Source organism: Trematomus bernacchii, unplaced genomic scaffold, assembly GCF_902827165.1.
Source record: "Trematomus bernacchii unplaced genomic scaffold, fTreBer1.1, whole genome shotgun sequence".
Lineage (NCBI taxonomy): Eukaryota > Metazoa > Chordata > Actinopteri > Perciformes > Nototheniidae > Trematomus > Trematomus bernacchii.
In genome coordinates, this window is record NW_022987513.1 from 6,341,315 (window position 1) to 6,358,136 (window position 16,822).

A 16,822-nucleotide genomic window follows, 5' to 3' on the forward strand; every position below is an offset into this window, starting at 1 on the left:
AGTGGAAGGGAATATTGTGTTTAGTGAGAATTGAACCTAGGGGCAGTATGTACAGTAAAAAGAGGATGGGGCCCAGGATAGAGCCTTGGAGAACCCCACAGGTAAGAGGGACTTTAGCAGAGGAGAAGGCACCTTCAATAATCCAAACATCTTTAGAATATGATCACAACCAATAACAAATCATTTAAACTTGTTTATTCTTATCTTATGTTACCTAATTAGCATTCTTTCTTTTTATTTAAGCATATTTCACTAATCACTCCCCTTTTAAACTGTATTTTGTTTTTTTTACTGTCCTATAGTACACATTGGAATGATTTCTTACTTTATCTAAATTAAATAGATAAAGGTGTGCCCTCCCTAGCTCTCTCGCTCGCTCTCTCTCTCTCTCTGTCTCGCTCGCTCACAGAGGCTGTGTGCTCCTCCGTGGCGATGACGGCTTGCGTTAAAAAATAATAATAAACATATTTGTAAAGTGGGGGGACACAAACGGGATTTCGAAAAGTGGGGGGGGACATGTCCCCCCTGTCCCCAGTGGAAATTACGCCGTGAGTGTGTGTGCGTCAAGTGCAATAAATAAATATACATATATACAGAGTAAAACTCTGCCCCTCATGTGCTGTATATAGGCTGGCACGACTAGGCTGTTCAATGGGGCTGATGTGTTGTGTAGATTCTGCCAGAAGGAAAATCACGGTCACACTCCTTATGAAGCGGTGAGCTGCCGCTCCACAATTGCTTTTCTTCCCGACTGCAACGCTGGTCCCGCAAATCAAGCAAGAACGTGATTGGTCGATATTCATTGTGGGGGCATGCTCCCCCGGGAAGATTTTTTTTTAATTTATATTGAAGTTAAAAGCATCAATCTGGTGCACTTTGAGAGCAAAATGAAGAGATCTACTGTATGGATACATCTCAACATCCATATAAAACAGAACTGTAAGCAGATTTTCTTTTTATTTATGGATATTTTACAAATCACTCCCCTTTTAAACTGTATTCTTGTTTATTAATAACAACTTTTTTTTACTGTCATATAGTATTTTATACTATAAGAGAATAGATGAAAATCTATTCTCTTATTTTTTTATAACTATAATGATCATATAAAGGTGTGCCTTTACCTCACTGAGCTGAGGTTATCAGAGCCTCTCAGTCTTTCAGGAGAGAGCTCTCCAAAGCTCTCCCCCCCCCCCCCCGCGGCCGCTTACACAGTAAATTCCAATGTTAATAAAAGCTGTATACGTTTTTTGGGAGTTTGATTTATTTTAAATTAACACAAATACAAAATTAAAACCTATAATTGCACACTAAAACCATTATTTCAAAAAAGTTTCACTATTTCACATAAACCTCTGGTTTTTACTGGGGCTGGGGCAGTTCAACTTGATTTTGGGGGGGGGGGGTGCGCCATAGTTTATGGGCGCTGTACGCAATATAGGCGTAGTTCTGTTAGTATAAGATAATAAGATGTACTTTGTTGATCCAAAATCGGGAAATGGTGTTGTTATGAAATCACAACTTTTTTCTTTTTCAATTTTCGGCGCCCCCCCATAGATTGATGCGCCCTTAGCATTCGCCTATACTGCCTATGCCAAGGGCCGGCCCTGGGGTGGGGGGAGGAGGGGTGTTAGATAGATATAGAGTTGTAGTAAGTAGATAGAGTTCGCTATGATTGAGGTTTCGTTTATGCATAGGGTAGATTCTTTTAATTACATTTCCTTTTTTGTTTTGTGTATTTTTTACATTTTGTATTTGCTTGGCGAGCTATTTTAGAACATGCCCCGCGGGCGACTCACGTTGCCCCTGCGGGCGACTAAGTGCCCGTGGGCACCGTGTTGGCTACCCCTGCCCTAGAGCATCATAAGAAAATAACCCTTAATCTTGTCAAAGTTAATTGCATATGCATATAAGCCCGAAACCCCCGCTATCTGACTAGCAACAGCTTAATGTATGGCATGGCACAAAAGACACACTTAGGCTGCTTTTACACGGGAACGTTTGCGTTTATGCACAGTATGCGCTTTCAAAAAAGTCTTCCGTTCACATGCATTCGTTTCATTTAACGTGTCAGTTCAAACGAGACCGCTGGAAACGCTGTAGTACATATGCCGGGACTGTAAGTGGCGCTGTAACTTCCGCCACAAAATACACCAAAAGCAGCGAAGAAGACCCCGGAGCAGCCCCGCAGCAATGTTGCCATGGCTACCCTTCTGTTTATGCCCCGCGGTGGATTTAGCAACATGTTGTAGTTCATGTAATTCTCCATGTCCACTTGTTGCTGATGGTTGTGGTAGAGGAGCTGTAGATTTTGCACTAACATCTGTAGCATGGTCGAGCTGTAGATGTTGTACTAACATCTGTAGCATGGTCAGTAGCAGTAGCACTAGCAGTAGCACTAGCAGTAGCTACTGGCCATGCTACAGCAGTGAGCAGCAGAGGCGGGGAGAGGTGGGGCTATCGTTATTTTTTCAGGAAATATTCGTATAGAGGCGATTACACGGACTCGTTTGACCCCCCAGAGCGTTTTGTTTGCAAATCTATCCACCTTGGGACCCGTTATCGTTTGTGGGGTCCGTTTGTTACGGCCTCGTGTAAATAATAGGGCTATACGCAAGAGAAACTATGCAGATACAAGCCGTTTCGTTCTCGTGTAAATGTGGCCTTAGAAAGGGTTTTACTGCTTTAATATTTAAAACCACATAGGTCATCATAATTGGGATTTAAGTGTAGGGAAGACATACTCGAGTGCATGGACAAAGAGCATGCATCCTCATTTACACAACTCAGCTTTGTTTATGGCCTATGTAGTCAAATTAAACATATCGACTCATGTATACAATGTTATATTCTCAAAATATATGTTGGTTCATTTAATCGTTTATTTGGCAGGGACAATGCACAGTAATGAACACTTAAAACATTCAAATGTATCAAGCGTAACAGTGCCAGATTTAGCTTTGAGCTAATTTCCATCCACAGTGCCACTTTGTCAGCATGACATGAAGTGTAAAGCAATTTTAAAAAGACATTAAAATTGGCATTGACATATTTTTGGCAGTATACTGTAGGTGGGGTCAAAAAGTTATGTGACTGCCTTTGTTAAATGGAGCTTTAACAACAAATAATCAAAGTAAGCAAATCACAAATATAGGCAAACCATTCAGCCAATTTCATTTTACAGATTGGGCTGACCCACTCAGCCAAAAATTGAAGTGCATAACATGAATACAAAATAATACATCCAACCAAGTGCTGCATTAACCGTGTCGCCATTTTTGTTGTTGCCAAAAAGCCCTTCCTCCCCCTCTGTCATCACTACATCCTCTTCAGCCAGCATCTATTCACCACCAGCTCACTGATAAAAAGCTGAAGAATTCCCCCGGAAGTTTCCAGAGCAGAGACAAATTCTTAGTGAACACTGGGAATTCCCCTTCCTGTACCCAGCCAACATGTAATTTAAACTTATTTTATTGTTATGTCACTATAAATGACAGAACAAGACCATATTTGTTTATTTAAGTACTGTATCTGTTATGGCAACGGTGCAGTATATTGATTGGACTGTCCTTGACAATATGAGTGAACACTTTCTTTTACCTTCATTACTCTTCAATACAATAAATGAGGTAGCGATCAAAATCAAGTTAATAGGTTGTCCTTAAAAGCACAGCATGTTTCTTTATACAGATCATGTGATATCAGAAGTAGGCTAAGCCATGAGGCAAATTCTGTATACAGTATTTAGCATATTCAGAACAACATGTGGCCGTTAATGTATTTTTAACGTAGCACATGCAGTTTATCCCCGGGGTCCTGTTGGAATGGGATCAATATTGAGGGAAATCTGTACCGCCAATTTCCCACCACAAGAAGTGTAACATTTCAGAGACGTTTCTAGTCCTGCTGTTTTGTGAATAAAAGCAGTAACATTGCAGGGACAAGCACTTAAAGGACCCATGTCATGCTTTTCCGGTTATTACCCGTCCCCTTATGAAGGTTTTTATACACATACTATACAGAGATGCTGTATGAGAAACCAATGTGATTTTGGAAAATTGCACAATATAAATCTATTTTAGTATACCTAAACAATGGAATTATGATAAGTAGAAATGGCCATGCCATGGGACCTTTAAAGGATAATGTCCGTCTGAAGATAGGCGCTTTCACGTGGAGTGAGCACATCAATCAGAAGACTGAGCTACAGATTAAGGGCTTTTTAAACTTGTCTTGACAACCAGTTCAACACATTACAAAAATGATTTAACAGGACAATCACAGCTCTTTACATCGGGCAAATGTATGCATCACCCACCTGGTGCCTTATCTTCTTCTTTTGCTTAATTGTGGTTGCGTTACCACTATTTGCTGGACTGTCCATTGTCCTTATTTTTCTTTACTGTTTCTTTCACAATATAGACAAGGCTATATTTATTTATTTTCTCTCTATAATTTTAGCTAAGTATTATGGTGATCACCAGTAAGTAATTATTGCACAGAGGAGGTAACAACAATATGCTTTGTTATAAGTGACTTTCTATTTATTAAATTGCCAGAAAACATGCTATATAGTGATATTGTGTTAAAGTTGTTGTCCCTACCCTTGCACCACCTATTTTGGCATTGCCATGGCAGGTGTGATAAGTAGCAAGACTGAGAAGTTCCTTAATGATGAATTATGCGTGTGTGAATATTGAAAATCACTACCTGAAAGCCTGTAATTACCAGGAACTGTGTGAGAAAGAGCATTCATTTAGAAAAACATGGGGAACACCAAGCTGGAAATGTTTCCAGCAGACAGAGCTATTAATAAACCAATCACACTGAAAAGCAGAGGGCCAAGGTGGTCAATAAACCCCTTACGACAATGTTGCACTATTGAAATGTCTAAACATTATTACAGTTTTCCACAACACCCCTTTCCAAGTCACGCTCAATAAATGCACATCTGGCAGAGACACTCCAGTAATGAAAGACCTAAGTGACCTTTGTTGACATTCAGTCGGTCAACAAAATGAGTCTCCATTTCTTCCTCCAGGCAAAAAGCAATTCCCATTGTGAGGGGGAACGCAGGTAATCATGGGATTAATCTCGCCAGCAGTTTGGGAGCTGGCCCAAATGAAGCAGGAATGTCACAGACACCAGAGAGACCTTGGAGAAAGCCAAATATGTCGCTGTCTGGATGCAGGCTAATGAGGACAAAGAACCAGACACCCTCTGTGATATTAGGATTAAGGATAAAAGGCAGGTGTAAAAGCTGGTGAAAAATAAAACACCAACCGAGGTTTAACAGAAACTAATTCCTGCCTCGATTGGTACTTGTGTACTATTTATTTATATTTAAACTGATCAGGAAAGCTGGGTCTGTCATCGGCATCAAGCTGGACCCCTTTGAAGCTGTGGTGGAGAGGAGGACACTGAACAGGCTGTTGTCCATCATGGATAACCCCACCCATCCTCTCCACCTGCAGCTGGACAGACAGCGGAGCTCCTTCTCCAACAGACTGCTGCAGCTCCCCTGTCACAAGGACTGATACTGGGAAACATTCCTGCCTACTGCAATAACTCTGTACAACAAATCACCTCTGGCTGACAGAGAACTCTCTGCTCCATAGCTTCTCTTAATAACTGGACTTAAACTCCCACTGTACATTTATATTCAATTTAATATTGAATAATCTATTTCTTTTTAATGCTATTTTATTTCTATTTCAGAAATATTTTGGACTGTTTATTGCCTTGTTTCTTATGCTGCTGCAACGCAAACATTTCCCAAATTGGGATCAATAAAGTACCTATCTATCTATCTATCCATCTTCACTGTGATTAAGGTATCATAATTAAGATCTGTAGGAGTATGAGAGGGGAGTGACAGGAAAATAGGAAACAATAAATGGTACCTTAAGAGACCTCTGCAGTGTTAAAAAGTATTTATAATACTGCCAAAACCATGATGTTAAACGTGACTCACATTTAATATTCAACAGTGCTTTATAAAAGCTTCAAAGCGTTTGTCACATTTCTCTTTTTGTCACAGCAAATCTGGACATCAGTAAGCAATAGTGTGACCAAAACTGCTGTAGATCAACAGGATATATTGTGTGCATCAGACATACAGTGCATGTTCTATGGAAGAGATGCCCCACAGTCCTGGCTGCCCAGCTGTGAGTGGATGCGACAGCGGACACAGTGTCAGACTCGTGTTCCGTGGAGAGAGACTCAGCCAGACGCCAGACAGACAGCGGTGTTTGGGCTGCGAGAGTGAGAGACCAATACTCTAGAGATTCCCCCCACGCGCTGCTCTATCAATTATTCACAAAAGACACACACACACACACACACACACACAGCACACACACACACACACACACACACACACACACACACACACACAGCACACACACACACACACACACACACACCACCACACCACACACACACACCACACAACACACACACACACACACACACACACACACAACACACACACACACACACACACACAATCACACACACACTACACACACTACACACACACACAACACTACGACATCACACTACCACACACACACACACACACTAACACACACACACTACACACACCACCACACACACACACACACATTACACACACACACACACACACACACACACACACACACACACCTTGTGGCAAAAAGGAGCCATATCAAATGAGCAACAGGAATACATTTTTACACAGATGTCATTTTTATCTGAATTGTCTGGTCTTGCCTGTTTTATATTATTGGTGGGTCACAACAAGAAAGATGAACATTTCACCTTGACGTTTAGATGCACATTTTCGCTATCTTCTGATGTATCAAATACTGCATTTCACCTCAGTATGAAGAGAGGAAAGGAAAACAATTCAAATATGGTTTGATAAGATCAACTAAGCTTGTAATATTGTGTGTAATATTTAAGATTGAATGTTACAGAAAAAGTGCAAATGATATGGATATTAGTGTTTTTTCAGTGTATATTTTTGAGCTTTGTTTAAAGTGAGGAGGGGGTATAATAATAATAATAATAATAATAATATATGCATTTCTAAGGAGTCAATTGTTCAAAGCAACATTATAAAAAGGTCCAACATAATGGTTATAAGGTTCAACATCAAAGACTTAATCAGAACTCATAATTCAAAGACTAAAGCAGGGGTCTGCAACCTTTTTGACCAAAAGAGCCATTTTGCCCCCTTTTCCACCAATCTTTTTTGTCTGGAGCCGCAAAACATATTTGATAGCTTGATAGCTTATGAAGTTGTATATATTGTTACATCATAGACAAAAACTACAGGTTTTTTGCATTTATTATTTATTACATTAGAAAACTGTTAACCTCTAATAATAAACAAAGAACTCTTATAAGGAGAATTAAAAAAAATACACAGGCCTACTTTAAAATAAATCCACACAGCACTTGGGGAGTCCTCTGCACATTTGAAGAAAATGAATATAATTAAAATGGGCCCACTTTGAAATAAATAAAACATATAGCTGCACCCTAAAAAGAGTTAACTGACTGAATTATGACTGAAGATCGTCAGCTGTCTTCCTCTTCCGTGTTTTTCCTCCAATACGTAAAGGCTGCAGCACCTTTGACAACTTCTCTCCACATATCAAACATACCGGTAAGCCAGCATCGTTTGCTGTGAAAGCATATAACTCTAACCACGCAGAATTAAACCCTCTGTGTTCCTCCGATACTTTTATTTTCTTTGATTTATTTACACACTGTTCCATTTGTAGTCCTCCCAAAGGTACAAACTGGGCCGGTGGTGAACACTTAACCCTCTGCATTTAGCAATAGCTCAGTACCAAACTGCCTGTTACCCTGACTGCTCTTGTTCTATAGCTGCTTGGAGCAAGGGAAAACTAGCTCTCCAGGATTTTTGCTGAGCATCAGTTTTGTCATATCCACAGAAGTGTAGGTGACAAGCTGACAAGGTAACAAAGCATATATTAACAGGCTAAACAGCAGCACAGCTGATGCTAGATTGACAACACATACTCTTACGTTTGGGATATAACTGGATTAGCTAAGGTTAAGGTGAACAGAATGACCCCAAAAACAAACAAAGAGCAGCTTCAGCACTTTGTCAGAGCTGTAATGCCTGCACATTCTCCAAAGTCAAACGATGTCATCAGGTATTCCTAAAGACTGACCAATCACTTTACAGTCACAGATTGTGCAGCAGCTGGAGACTGTTTGGGCAAAGGTATGAGATTCTTAGACACTGCAGATAAAGTATATAAAACAACTGTTATTTTGTGAAACTACAATTAAAAAGATCACTTTCAAAGAAGCTCAGACTGTGCCTTAAGTTTCACAATCACCTGGAGGGATCACAGATCAATAAAGGGTCAATTAGAGGGGAAATGACTAGCTTTAGGGGAGTTATTAAGGAGCCATAGGGTTTTGTTTGTACACCACCTCTTCTCTGTGGCTCCATTTGGAACTGAGAGTGTGTAAACCCATCAATCATTGGAGAGGCAGCCATATGTAATGTAGACAGGTGTTTAAGAGTTGGGACCACAGAGGACCACACAGTCAACACGCTCATTAGCCTTCAGAGGATCTTTTTTCCATGGAATGGAAAGACTTACAACCGCTTTGTTTTATTTGTGCTTACAGTAAGCCTAATAGTTTTCCTAGAATGGTTATAGAGGACAGATGCAACTGTAACCACTGGAGTAGTCACACCTATCAAACCCATGCACACAGCGGCAATCACAAAATCAAAACGGTAACATATGAATCCCTACTTCTCCCACAACCAACCTCTTCTTCACAGTTAATTCATTTATTTTTTAAAGATAGGCCATTTTGCCTTTTTATTAAATAGAGATGACAGACTGGAATAGGGAGAGAGTGGACAACAGCCAAGGGCTGCAGGTGGGATTCGAACCCAAGGCACTAAATTGGCTTCCTGTGCATCTTAAATTATAAACAAACATTTAGTCAATCCATAAAACCAAGATAGTCCTTTAACAGCACTATGTAGAACATGATGTATGGATAAGCTTTCTGCTGTGTGGGTTCAGATACACTGGATCATGGAGATCTGATGACTAACATCATCCTACAAAGTAACACAAGCCATCTTTCTATATAGACACCACTTATAACCAAGGCAAGGAGGGTTTGCAGGACATGATGTCATTATATCTTGCCATACACACACATACCAAACTCTGTCATTAATTATTGGTTGGCATTGTTGATAAAAAAAAAACACAAAAGGACAATCAAGGTACCCCCTGCTGCAAATAATGGTGTAATTATGGACAATAATCTAAGAGTGACAGCACCCTCCCAGCCCCCACTGGGCTTAAATAGCCTAATAATTCATTCTAATGCATAATTTGAAGCCCTCTCCCAGCTTCTGTGACCACCGATCTTCTCCTGTGTTGTGTTGACAGTTCATTAAGGGTTTTTACTACGATTGTGGTGCCTTGTTAATGAAATGGTGGGGGGGTGGGGAAAATAGCAGGCAATGTACCAAACACCAAACCACCTTGGAGGATGATGAAAGTCTACCTAAACTGAGGCAACATTCAATCCATCAAACAAAGGAAGAAAGGAGAATTGGTGGTTAAAATATATATTTTTAGTAGAGCAAGGAAATAAAGATAAAGAAAACATTTTGCCAAATGTTTTCTGGCATGCCTTTTCAAACAAGTATGCTTGTAGTAAACGAGTTAGTCAACCACTGAACATTATCTGACTATCCTTTTTCATAAGAAAAGACAAAAACAGATAAAAGCATATGTACGTATAGTGTATGTGGCCGGTTACTGAGTGGCAGCTTACCCAAATAAAGTAGGTTCAGAAGCCTTCATGCGTTGCTCTTTACAGGTTTGGATAGAGACATTGTATGGCCTGTTTTCAATGCACTATCTGTAACCATTATACTGTATCTACTTACTGTGTTTAGGCCTGCTAGACCACTCTCAATCAATCATCAAGATGTTACAAAGAGTTTTCTGGACATTTTTATTTGTGACCGTCAGATACGCGGTATTCTGATGGGTTTGCTATTGATTTTCAATTGGCTATGATTATTGGATCTTCTCTGCTAACAGGATATGCAGAGGTGTGAAATCAAGGACAAGGTTGCAATAGGTCAGCGTAATACGTGACAACAATCTGTTTCTACTACAGCGCTGGGATCCAACACCAATAATACTCTTGCTATCTTTTCTCGAATGTATCAGTGTAAAAAACATATTCCTAACAATGCTGTAACTTTAATATCAAGACATTTCAACCGTAATTTAGTGTGCAATTTAAACGACACAACCATAGTTTAGGTATTGGTTTAAAATCTGCCATCAAAATGTTTTTTTTTGTTTTTTTTAAAGACTGGGGATCATAAAATACATGTATGGCTGCTACTTGCTAGTGGAACGCCTCTTGGATGTTTCCAGGCCACAAACATTGTTAGGTTAACAATCAAGAGTTATCCTGGAAACTCAACAAATGTTCCACACTCACCTTGCGTACGCCTTCAACTTCAAAACCATTGAGGTTTGCATAAAGTGAGTGGTGCCTTTTCCCTAACAACGATGTAGTTGTGATATTAGTTGTGGTTGGGACTGCCTTGTCCACAAGCCCATTTTGCTTATCCTGCTCTTCGGGCCCCGTCAACTCCGACTGTTGTAGCCCGAGAGCTTGGTCCACCTCATGGCTCTCCATGTCTGTGTGTGCTGGTGCTGGCTCTGGCTGCTCAGGCCGAGTGCACAGGTCATACATCACTCTGTGTCAAAGTTAAACAGCACAGACGAGATCGATATGACAAAATGAGGTGCCCAGCCAAGACCGGGCCATCTCAGACTTTTCATTTGCTGGTGGAGAATTACATGGATCAGCTGTGACAGACTGACTTGAAAATGATAAAGATGTCACTGTCCTTCCTTTCTCCAGCAGTTCATAAGCTGTAGTGGTTTGTTTACAGCTAAAGTAAGGTGTCTGAAGCCAGGCAAAAGACTGTTATTGTCATGGTTGTCAGTCACTCAACCTCAAGCGCCAAATAAGTAAATCCTTATAAAAAGGGAGAGTTTAACAAAAACAGCACTGGTAAAGTTCCTTGCCTAAACCATTTTAAAGCAAGAGTCTCTGTGGCATATCCAGGGAGAACCTAGAAAAGATTAATCAGGTCCTCCTTCCTCTCTGCGCTGTGACGTTTTCCAAAATGAGGACAATCAGCTCCAAAGGGACCTTACATATTCTCGGCCTCATGTGTGGTGAAGGCAATTTAGTGAATGTCATCGTCCTGGTAGCATTCTTGAGCTTTCTCTAGTTCATTCAGATCCAGAGTCCTGCTCACTGCGCTGTCAAAGACAGTTTTGTCATGCCTTTATGGCTCTGCCGTCTGACGGGGGTTCGTCATAACTAGTTCCAGAAAACGGAAAAGACACAGCAGTCCACTTAACGTGCGTAACGCTGAAACAGTGCATGTAGGCCCAAACGAAATAGCAAACAAGAAAAGACGTGCGATGGAGGAAAAAACAACCAAAAAAGAGAATTGATTCAACTAAGGGGTTTTCAATCCGGTCCCCGTTCTCTCAGTGACGCTGAGATGTGGGTGGCATGTTGCATCTTCAGCTGGGAGTCCGTCCTCATTGATGCTGCTGTGTCAAAAAGCATTTCATCCAGATGCAACAAGACTCGACAGGCTGGTTAATCCCATCTCGGTTACAGCGCAATAAAGGTGAAGAAAGAGGATGCAGGGAGAAATGTGTGTGTGTAAGACGGCGAGTGTCGCTGTGAGGAGGGGGTAGGGAGGACTGCTTCCACCGTCCTATCACAAAAAGGCAGGCTTTGAGACGGGGCCCAATCATTACCGCGACTAGGGCTCGTTTCCATGGAGATGACGCTGGAATGATGTTGGCTGCCTCTTGAACAATCAATAGGCGGTACACACTGCAACACAGGGAGGCTGCAGGAGGCAGGCGGAACAAGTGTGTCGAGTTCAGACTAATTCTGATGTTTTACTGCAGTTGTGCCCCAGAGAAGAAATAAGAGGTCTAACAAGGTACTTAAGGCTACTCATGTGTTCATCATTTAGCCCTGGGCAGGGACATTAACAAAACAAATAAAGCAGTAAGTGTATAGCCAATTCTGTCACAACTCAATGATGGTTTACAAGTAACATGTATTGAAGCCTTGCTGGAAGGTATCATCATTCATCTATCTCTAGCCATCTATAAAATGTGCAAAGCAGTTTAATAAATCGCCTTAACACAACCAGAACTTGGCATGGGAGGGGGAATACTTTGTTAAGTTATTTGGAATAGCTTCTGGTTAAATCATCAGTCAGCCATGATATTGTTAGTGAAGCATGTGTATCTCACTCCATTTCCCTGTGAGTGTCCAATCAGTACTATAAATGAGCAATGCTAAAGATATGTCTGACTCCTTAACTGCTTCCATTATCAGCTCCAGAAAGATTTATGTGTTTTAATTTACTAGCGTAACATGGCATTTAACTTGCCCCAGGAAAGCAGGCAATCCTTTTTAAAGAGCCCTTTGGAACTGCCGAAATATAAAATATAAATATGCACATTGTCAAATTTGTAACACTCATTACATCCAACCCAACTCCTCTACAGCATTTCAAAATGCACTTTCAATCTTTGTGCGTGCTTTGTTGCAGACACAAAGCTTACTAAAGTGGTAGAGGATCATCAATCTACCTACTGTGCCTTTAAAGGGCAATGTTAGAAACCCCATGCCTGGGTGCTGCAAAGTCAAACATAGACATTTGTCAAAAGAAAATTCCACTAGCATTTTTCTACAATTCCTTCAACGCAGAGATTGTTTACAGTTGCACACTTGTGAAAATGAAAGTTCATACTCATCTAAGTGTTCCTATACCCATGTACAGTATGTTCTCTCAGTAACAGAAGAAAAGGTTGTTTTTCATAGACAGTGAGGTTAAAAGAAGAAAGAAGAGTCTGGGCTAGACAAATCACGCCCAAAGAAATGAGCTTCTTAGTTCCCCCTAGCCCTGCATTTTACAGCTTCAGTATATTCCCTTATTAATTACAGCGTGCTCACAAGACCATGACTTTATAGTAGCCTAAAGACTGAAACCAACCCTGACGTGAACTGCACTGAGCATTATTTCTATTCTGCTTCAGCTCCTCTGAGAATATGTTACGCTCTAAAAAGGGAATAGAAGTGCTGACAGGGAAAACAACCAATAAAAAAACTAAATAAAATTAATTGTGAAGACTGGAACAAGCATGTGTACTTATCACATGTGTACACAGAAAACATTCAGGATATTTCACTGAGCATAAAACTAAGAACAGCTTCTAGTCAGCATAACCCTATGCATGTCAAACAGCATACTGTATGCTCCGTACAGATTTGAGCTGCAGACAGGTCCATCATGGCTCAGCGGTATTGACATCCTTTCACACTGACATATTCTGACAAGGTCTCCCTGTCTGGCTGTCATGAGCCTGAAAAGCCGGATGCTGGATGTTCTCCATTAAATTAGAACAGGAAGGAAAAAGAGCATTCTGTAAGATCGTTTGGAATTTAGCGAAAAGCTAAACAGGAAACTTTAATAGCTATACGATCAAAATCCTGATGCACCAAGGTCACTCTTCCTTTTCCTAATTGCCTGTTGCTGTGTTGTTATACAACAATATAACGATACAACGATAATTGATTTTCCTCGATGTAATCTTAAAACAAAAACAAACAAAAAAATTATCCAACAGCTTATGAAGATAAAGCAAAAAAAGTGGCATTCTAGAAATGAAAAAAATTTCAGGTTTATGTTATATAAAAGATATATGGGGATATATGGGAGGCTGTGGCTCAGTGGATAGTGTGCTGGACTTCGAATCAAGGGATAGCGAGTTCGAGTCCCACTGCAGTCAGCATGTCGTTGTGTCCCTGGGCAAGACACTTCATCCCAAAGTGCTCCTGTGGGGATTGCCCACAGTATTGAGTATGTAAGTCGCTTTGGATAAAAGCGTCTAACAAGTAACATGTAATGTAATGTAAATATACTACAGTGTATTACAGTAGATGCATTTTTAAACAGTTTAAAAAGACAATTCAAAACTCACATCAATAATGGAGTCCATTCATGTTAAAAGGGGACTCCCATAAGACATTGACTTCGCCCTGATGCAAGTTGGCACCGCTGCTTAGACACAGTGGGAGCTTTGATTAATTATTCAATTTCCTCTCTATCAAAACTTCAATCCAAAATTTAAGAGATGGAAACACGCTGACCCACTTCTGCCACTCCAACCACAGGCATAAACAGATCCACCCACATAGTCCAACTCCTCCTCCATGCACAATGTTTATTTTCTGACAACCATAGCACTGACATCACCATATATTTTGCACCACACCACACCAGTTGTTTTAAATAAGTTGTACATCATAATGGCAACCTCTTTTTGTTTGTACTAGCTTGAGCCCAATTGCTTATCAACGTAAACAAACTCTTTATAGAAATGTTACCAGTTGTTCAGTTCTCCATGTTATTGCTGCTGGCTATGCACCATTTGCCAAAATAACAGAAAGATGCTATCATAATGGCCTCAGGTGTTTTGCATAGAATGTGGACTCTGTGATCATAACGTCTCCTGGTTCAGGCTATCCCAAGGATCCATTAATAAAAAGTCTTAATTGATTTTTGTTTCCTCCGCCAATCATTGAAGTGGCAGTTTTTTTCTCTCTAAAATGTAGTTATTATGGTTTATCATATTTCAGATTTGTGTGAAATTGTGTGTGATTTGTGTGAAAAATGTGCATATGAATTCCTGTGCAAAAACTTCTTTTTTTGTGAGGTCACAGTGAACTTGACCTTTGAAATGTTGCCACTTAATCAAAAGTGTTCATCATTCAGTAGTGGATGTTTGTGGGAAAATTGAAAGGAATTCCCTTAAGCAATCCTTAAATATCGTTAAATAGAGAATGGGATGGACGGACAGACGGACAGAATGAGGAGATATAAATATATTGTCGAAAATAATTGCAATGCCACAAGTTCCTTAGGGATTCAGAGTCATACACTACTACACTTCTATATTCCAACACTGTCACAAACCTAAATGCACACTGATGCAATTGCTGATTGGGTACCAGAGGAAATGCTAGAAATACTTGACTTTCTTACGAACTTAATTTTAGAAGAATGTGTAGAATGTGAAGATATCAAATAGCTTACCTCCATGTTTCTGTCCATGCATTTGAGGGGCGATGACTCATCTGACCCAGAGGACTCAGCGCAGTAGGGGGGCTGGTGGTCCCAGCCTGCATGGGGAGCGCTGTGAGGGTGACAAATAGTCAGCGAGCCGCTCTGACAGGTGTCCACGACTGCAGTGGAGGGGCAGGGGTCAGCTGCACAGACGGCCCTCCCTGAAGGCAGCTCCCTCAGATCTTGTTTGGTGTTCTTCTTCGGGGAGTGGGAGGCAGTATGGGGCAAGGCTCTGGAGCAGGTTAGGAGAGGCTTGGTCTGATAGGAGTTAGTACCACCTCCCTGAGATCTTGAGAGACTGTTAGAAATGGAGCTGAGCTGTCCTGCTCTTTGCCTCCCCTGCAACAGTCTTCCATGGGCATCTAGCAGGTGGCAGAGGAAGACCGCCTTTTCTACCTCAAATTCCTGCCTGTGATGCAACTTATAGACTGCTTGCTCACCATTTATCTTCTCATACAGCGTCAGCAATAACTGCTGTAGCTTTGTGTAGGTTTCTCCACCACACAAACAAAACGCCTCTTTATCTGTGGACTCGACCTCAGTGTGACGTCTACTGTCTTTAATGTTCACCTTGTTGTTAGCGAGACAATCCTTTTTGCACCCTCGCCTGAGCAACAGTTCCTTCACAGCCCTCTGCTGTTCCCTCTCTGCTCCTTCACGCAGGTGCCTCAGCTCCACAGAGATTTCACCACGGGCCCGCTGCGTGTGCTTCTTCTCTGCTTCCCAAACAGCACGCAGCCTCTGTAGCTCTCGTCCATAGTCTTTCTGGCCCTGGCATGTTTTCTTGGATGACAGTGCCAGAGGGTTATCCCAGTTCTTCCTCATGATGCCACTCTCACAGCACAACATGCAAGGAACGGTGAGACGTACTCGTTACTAATGAGGGGGCCATGCATCAGAACTGGGAGGAAGTGCAGTGAGGCGATGGATGGTTATCAGACATGCAGCATGCAATTATCACACCAAGTCACTGGAAAGATGAGACAGAGGAGGGTGTGAGAGAAATGGAAAAGGAGTCTTAGATGAATGTTATAACAAGAAATGAAATGTTTCAGCAAAGTGGAAGGTGGTAAGGATTTCAGTATTTGTCATCTCTGTTAGAAGGAACATTCAGAAAATGATAGGGCATCACTCTGAAGAGCTTCAGATAGCAAGCACAATGAATTAACCAATATATATATATATATATATATATATATATATATATATATATATATATATATATATATATATATATATATATATATATATATATATATATATATATATATATGTTGATGTTTCTCTCTATGCAGTGAGCAAAGGAATATGTGGCAGCTACCTAGGATATTTTCAGTCAAACCAAAACATAATTTGATAGTTTATGAAGATACACAAAAGTGTCCATGCCTTCGCAGAAAATAAACACTGTAAATATACACGTAACATTTTGTGTTTATTTCTATCTAAAGCAGGACAAATTAACACATGTTCATGTGATAAAGATGGATGACAGAACTACCTTTAAACAGCTGAGCAAATATAAACAAAACAAACAAAGGTGCGATTAACAGAGCTTAT

At 40.7% G+C, this 16,822-nt stretch overlaps 1 protein-coding gene across 3 annotated transcripts in view; it reads right to left on the reverse strand.

Annotated features, from left to right (window-relative positions):
- Nucleotides 1-16,822, reverse strand: part of LOC117470403 (RIMS-binding protein 2-like) — a 66,606-nt gene that overhangs the window by 49,268 nt on the left and 516 nt on the right. For all 3 annotated transcript variants that reach the window (XM_034115192.1, XM_034115185.1, XM_034115178.1), the window contains exon 2: nt 15,233-16,232. In XM_034115192.1, coding sequence (XP_033971083.1) covers nt 15,233-16,111 — 879 coding nt within the window. In that variant the 5' untranslated portion in view covers nt 16,112-16,232. The remainder of the gene's footprint in view (nt 1-15,232; nt 16,233-16,822) is intronic.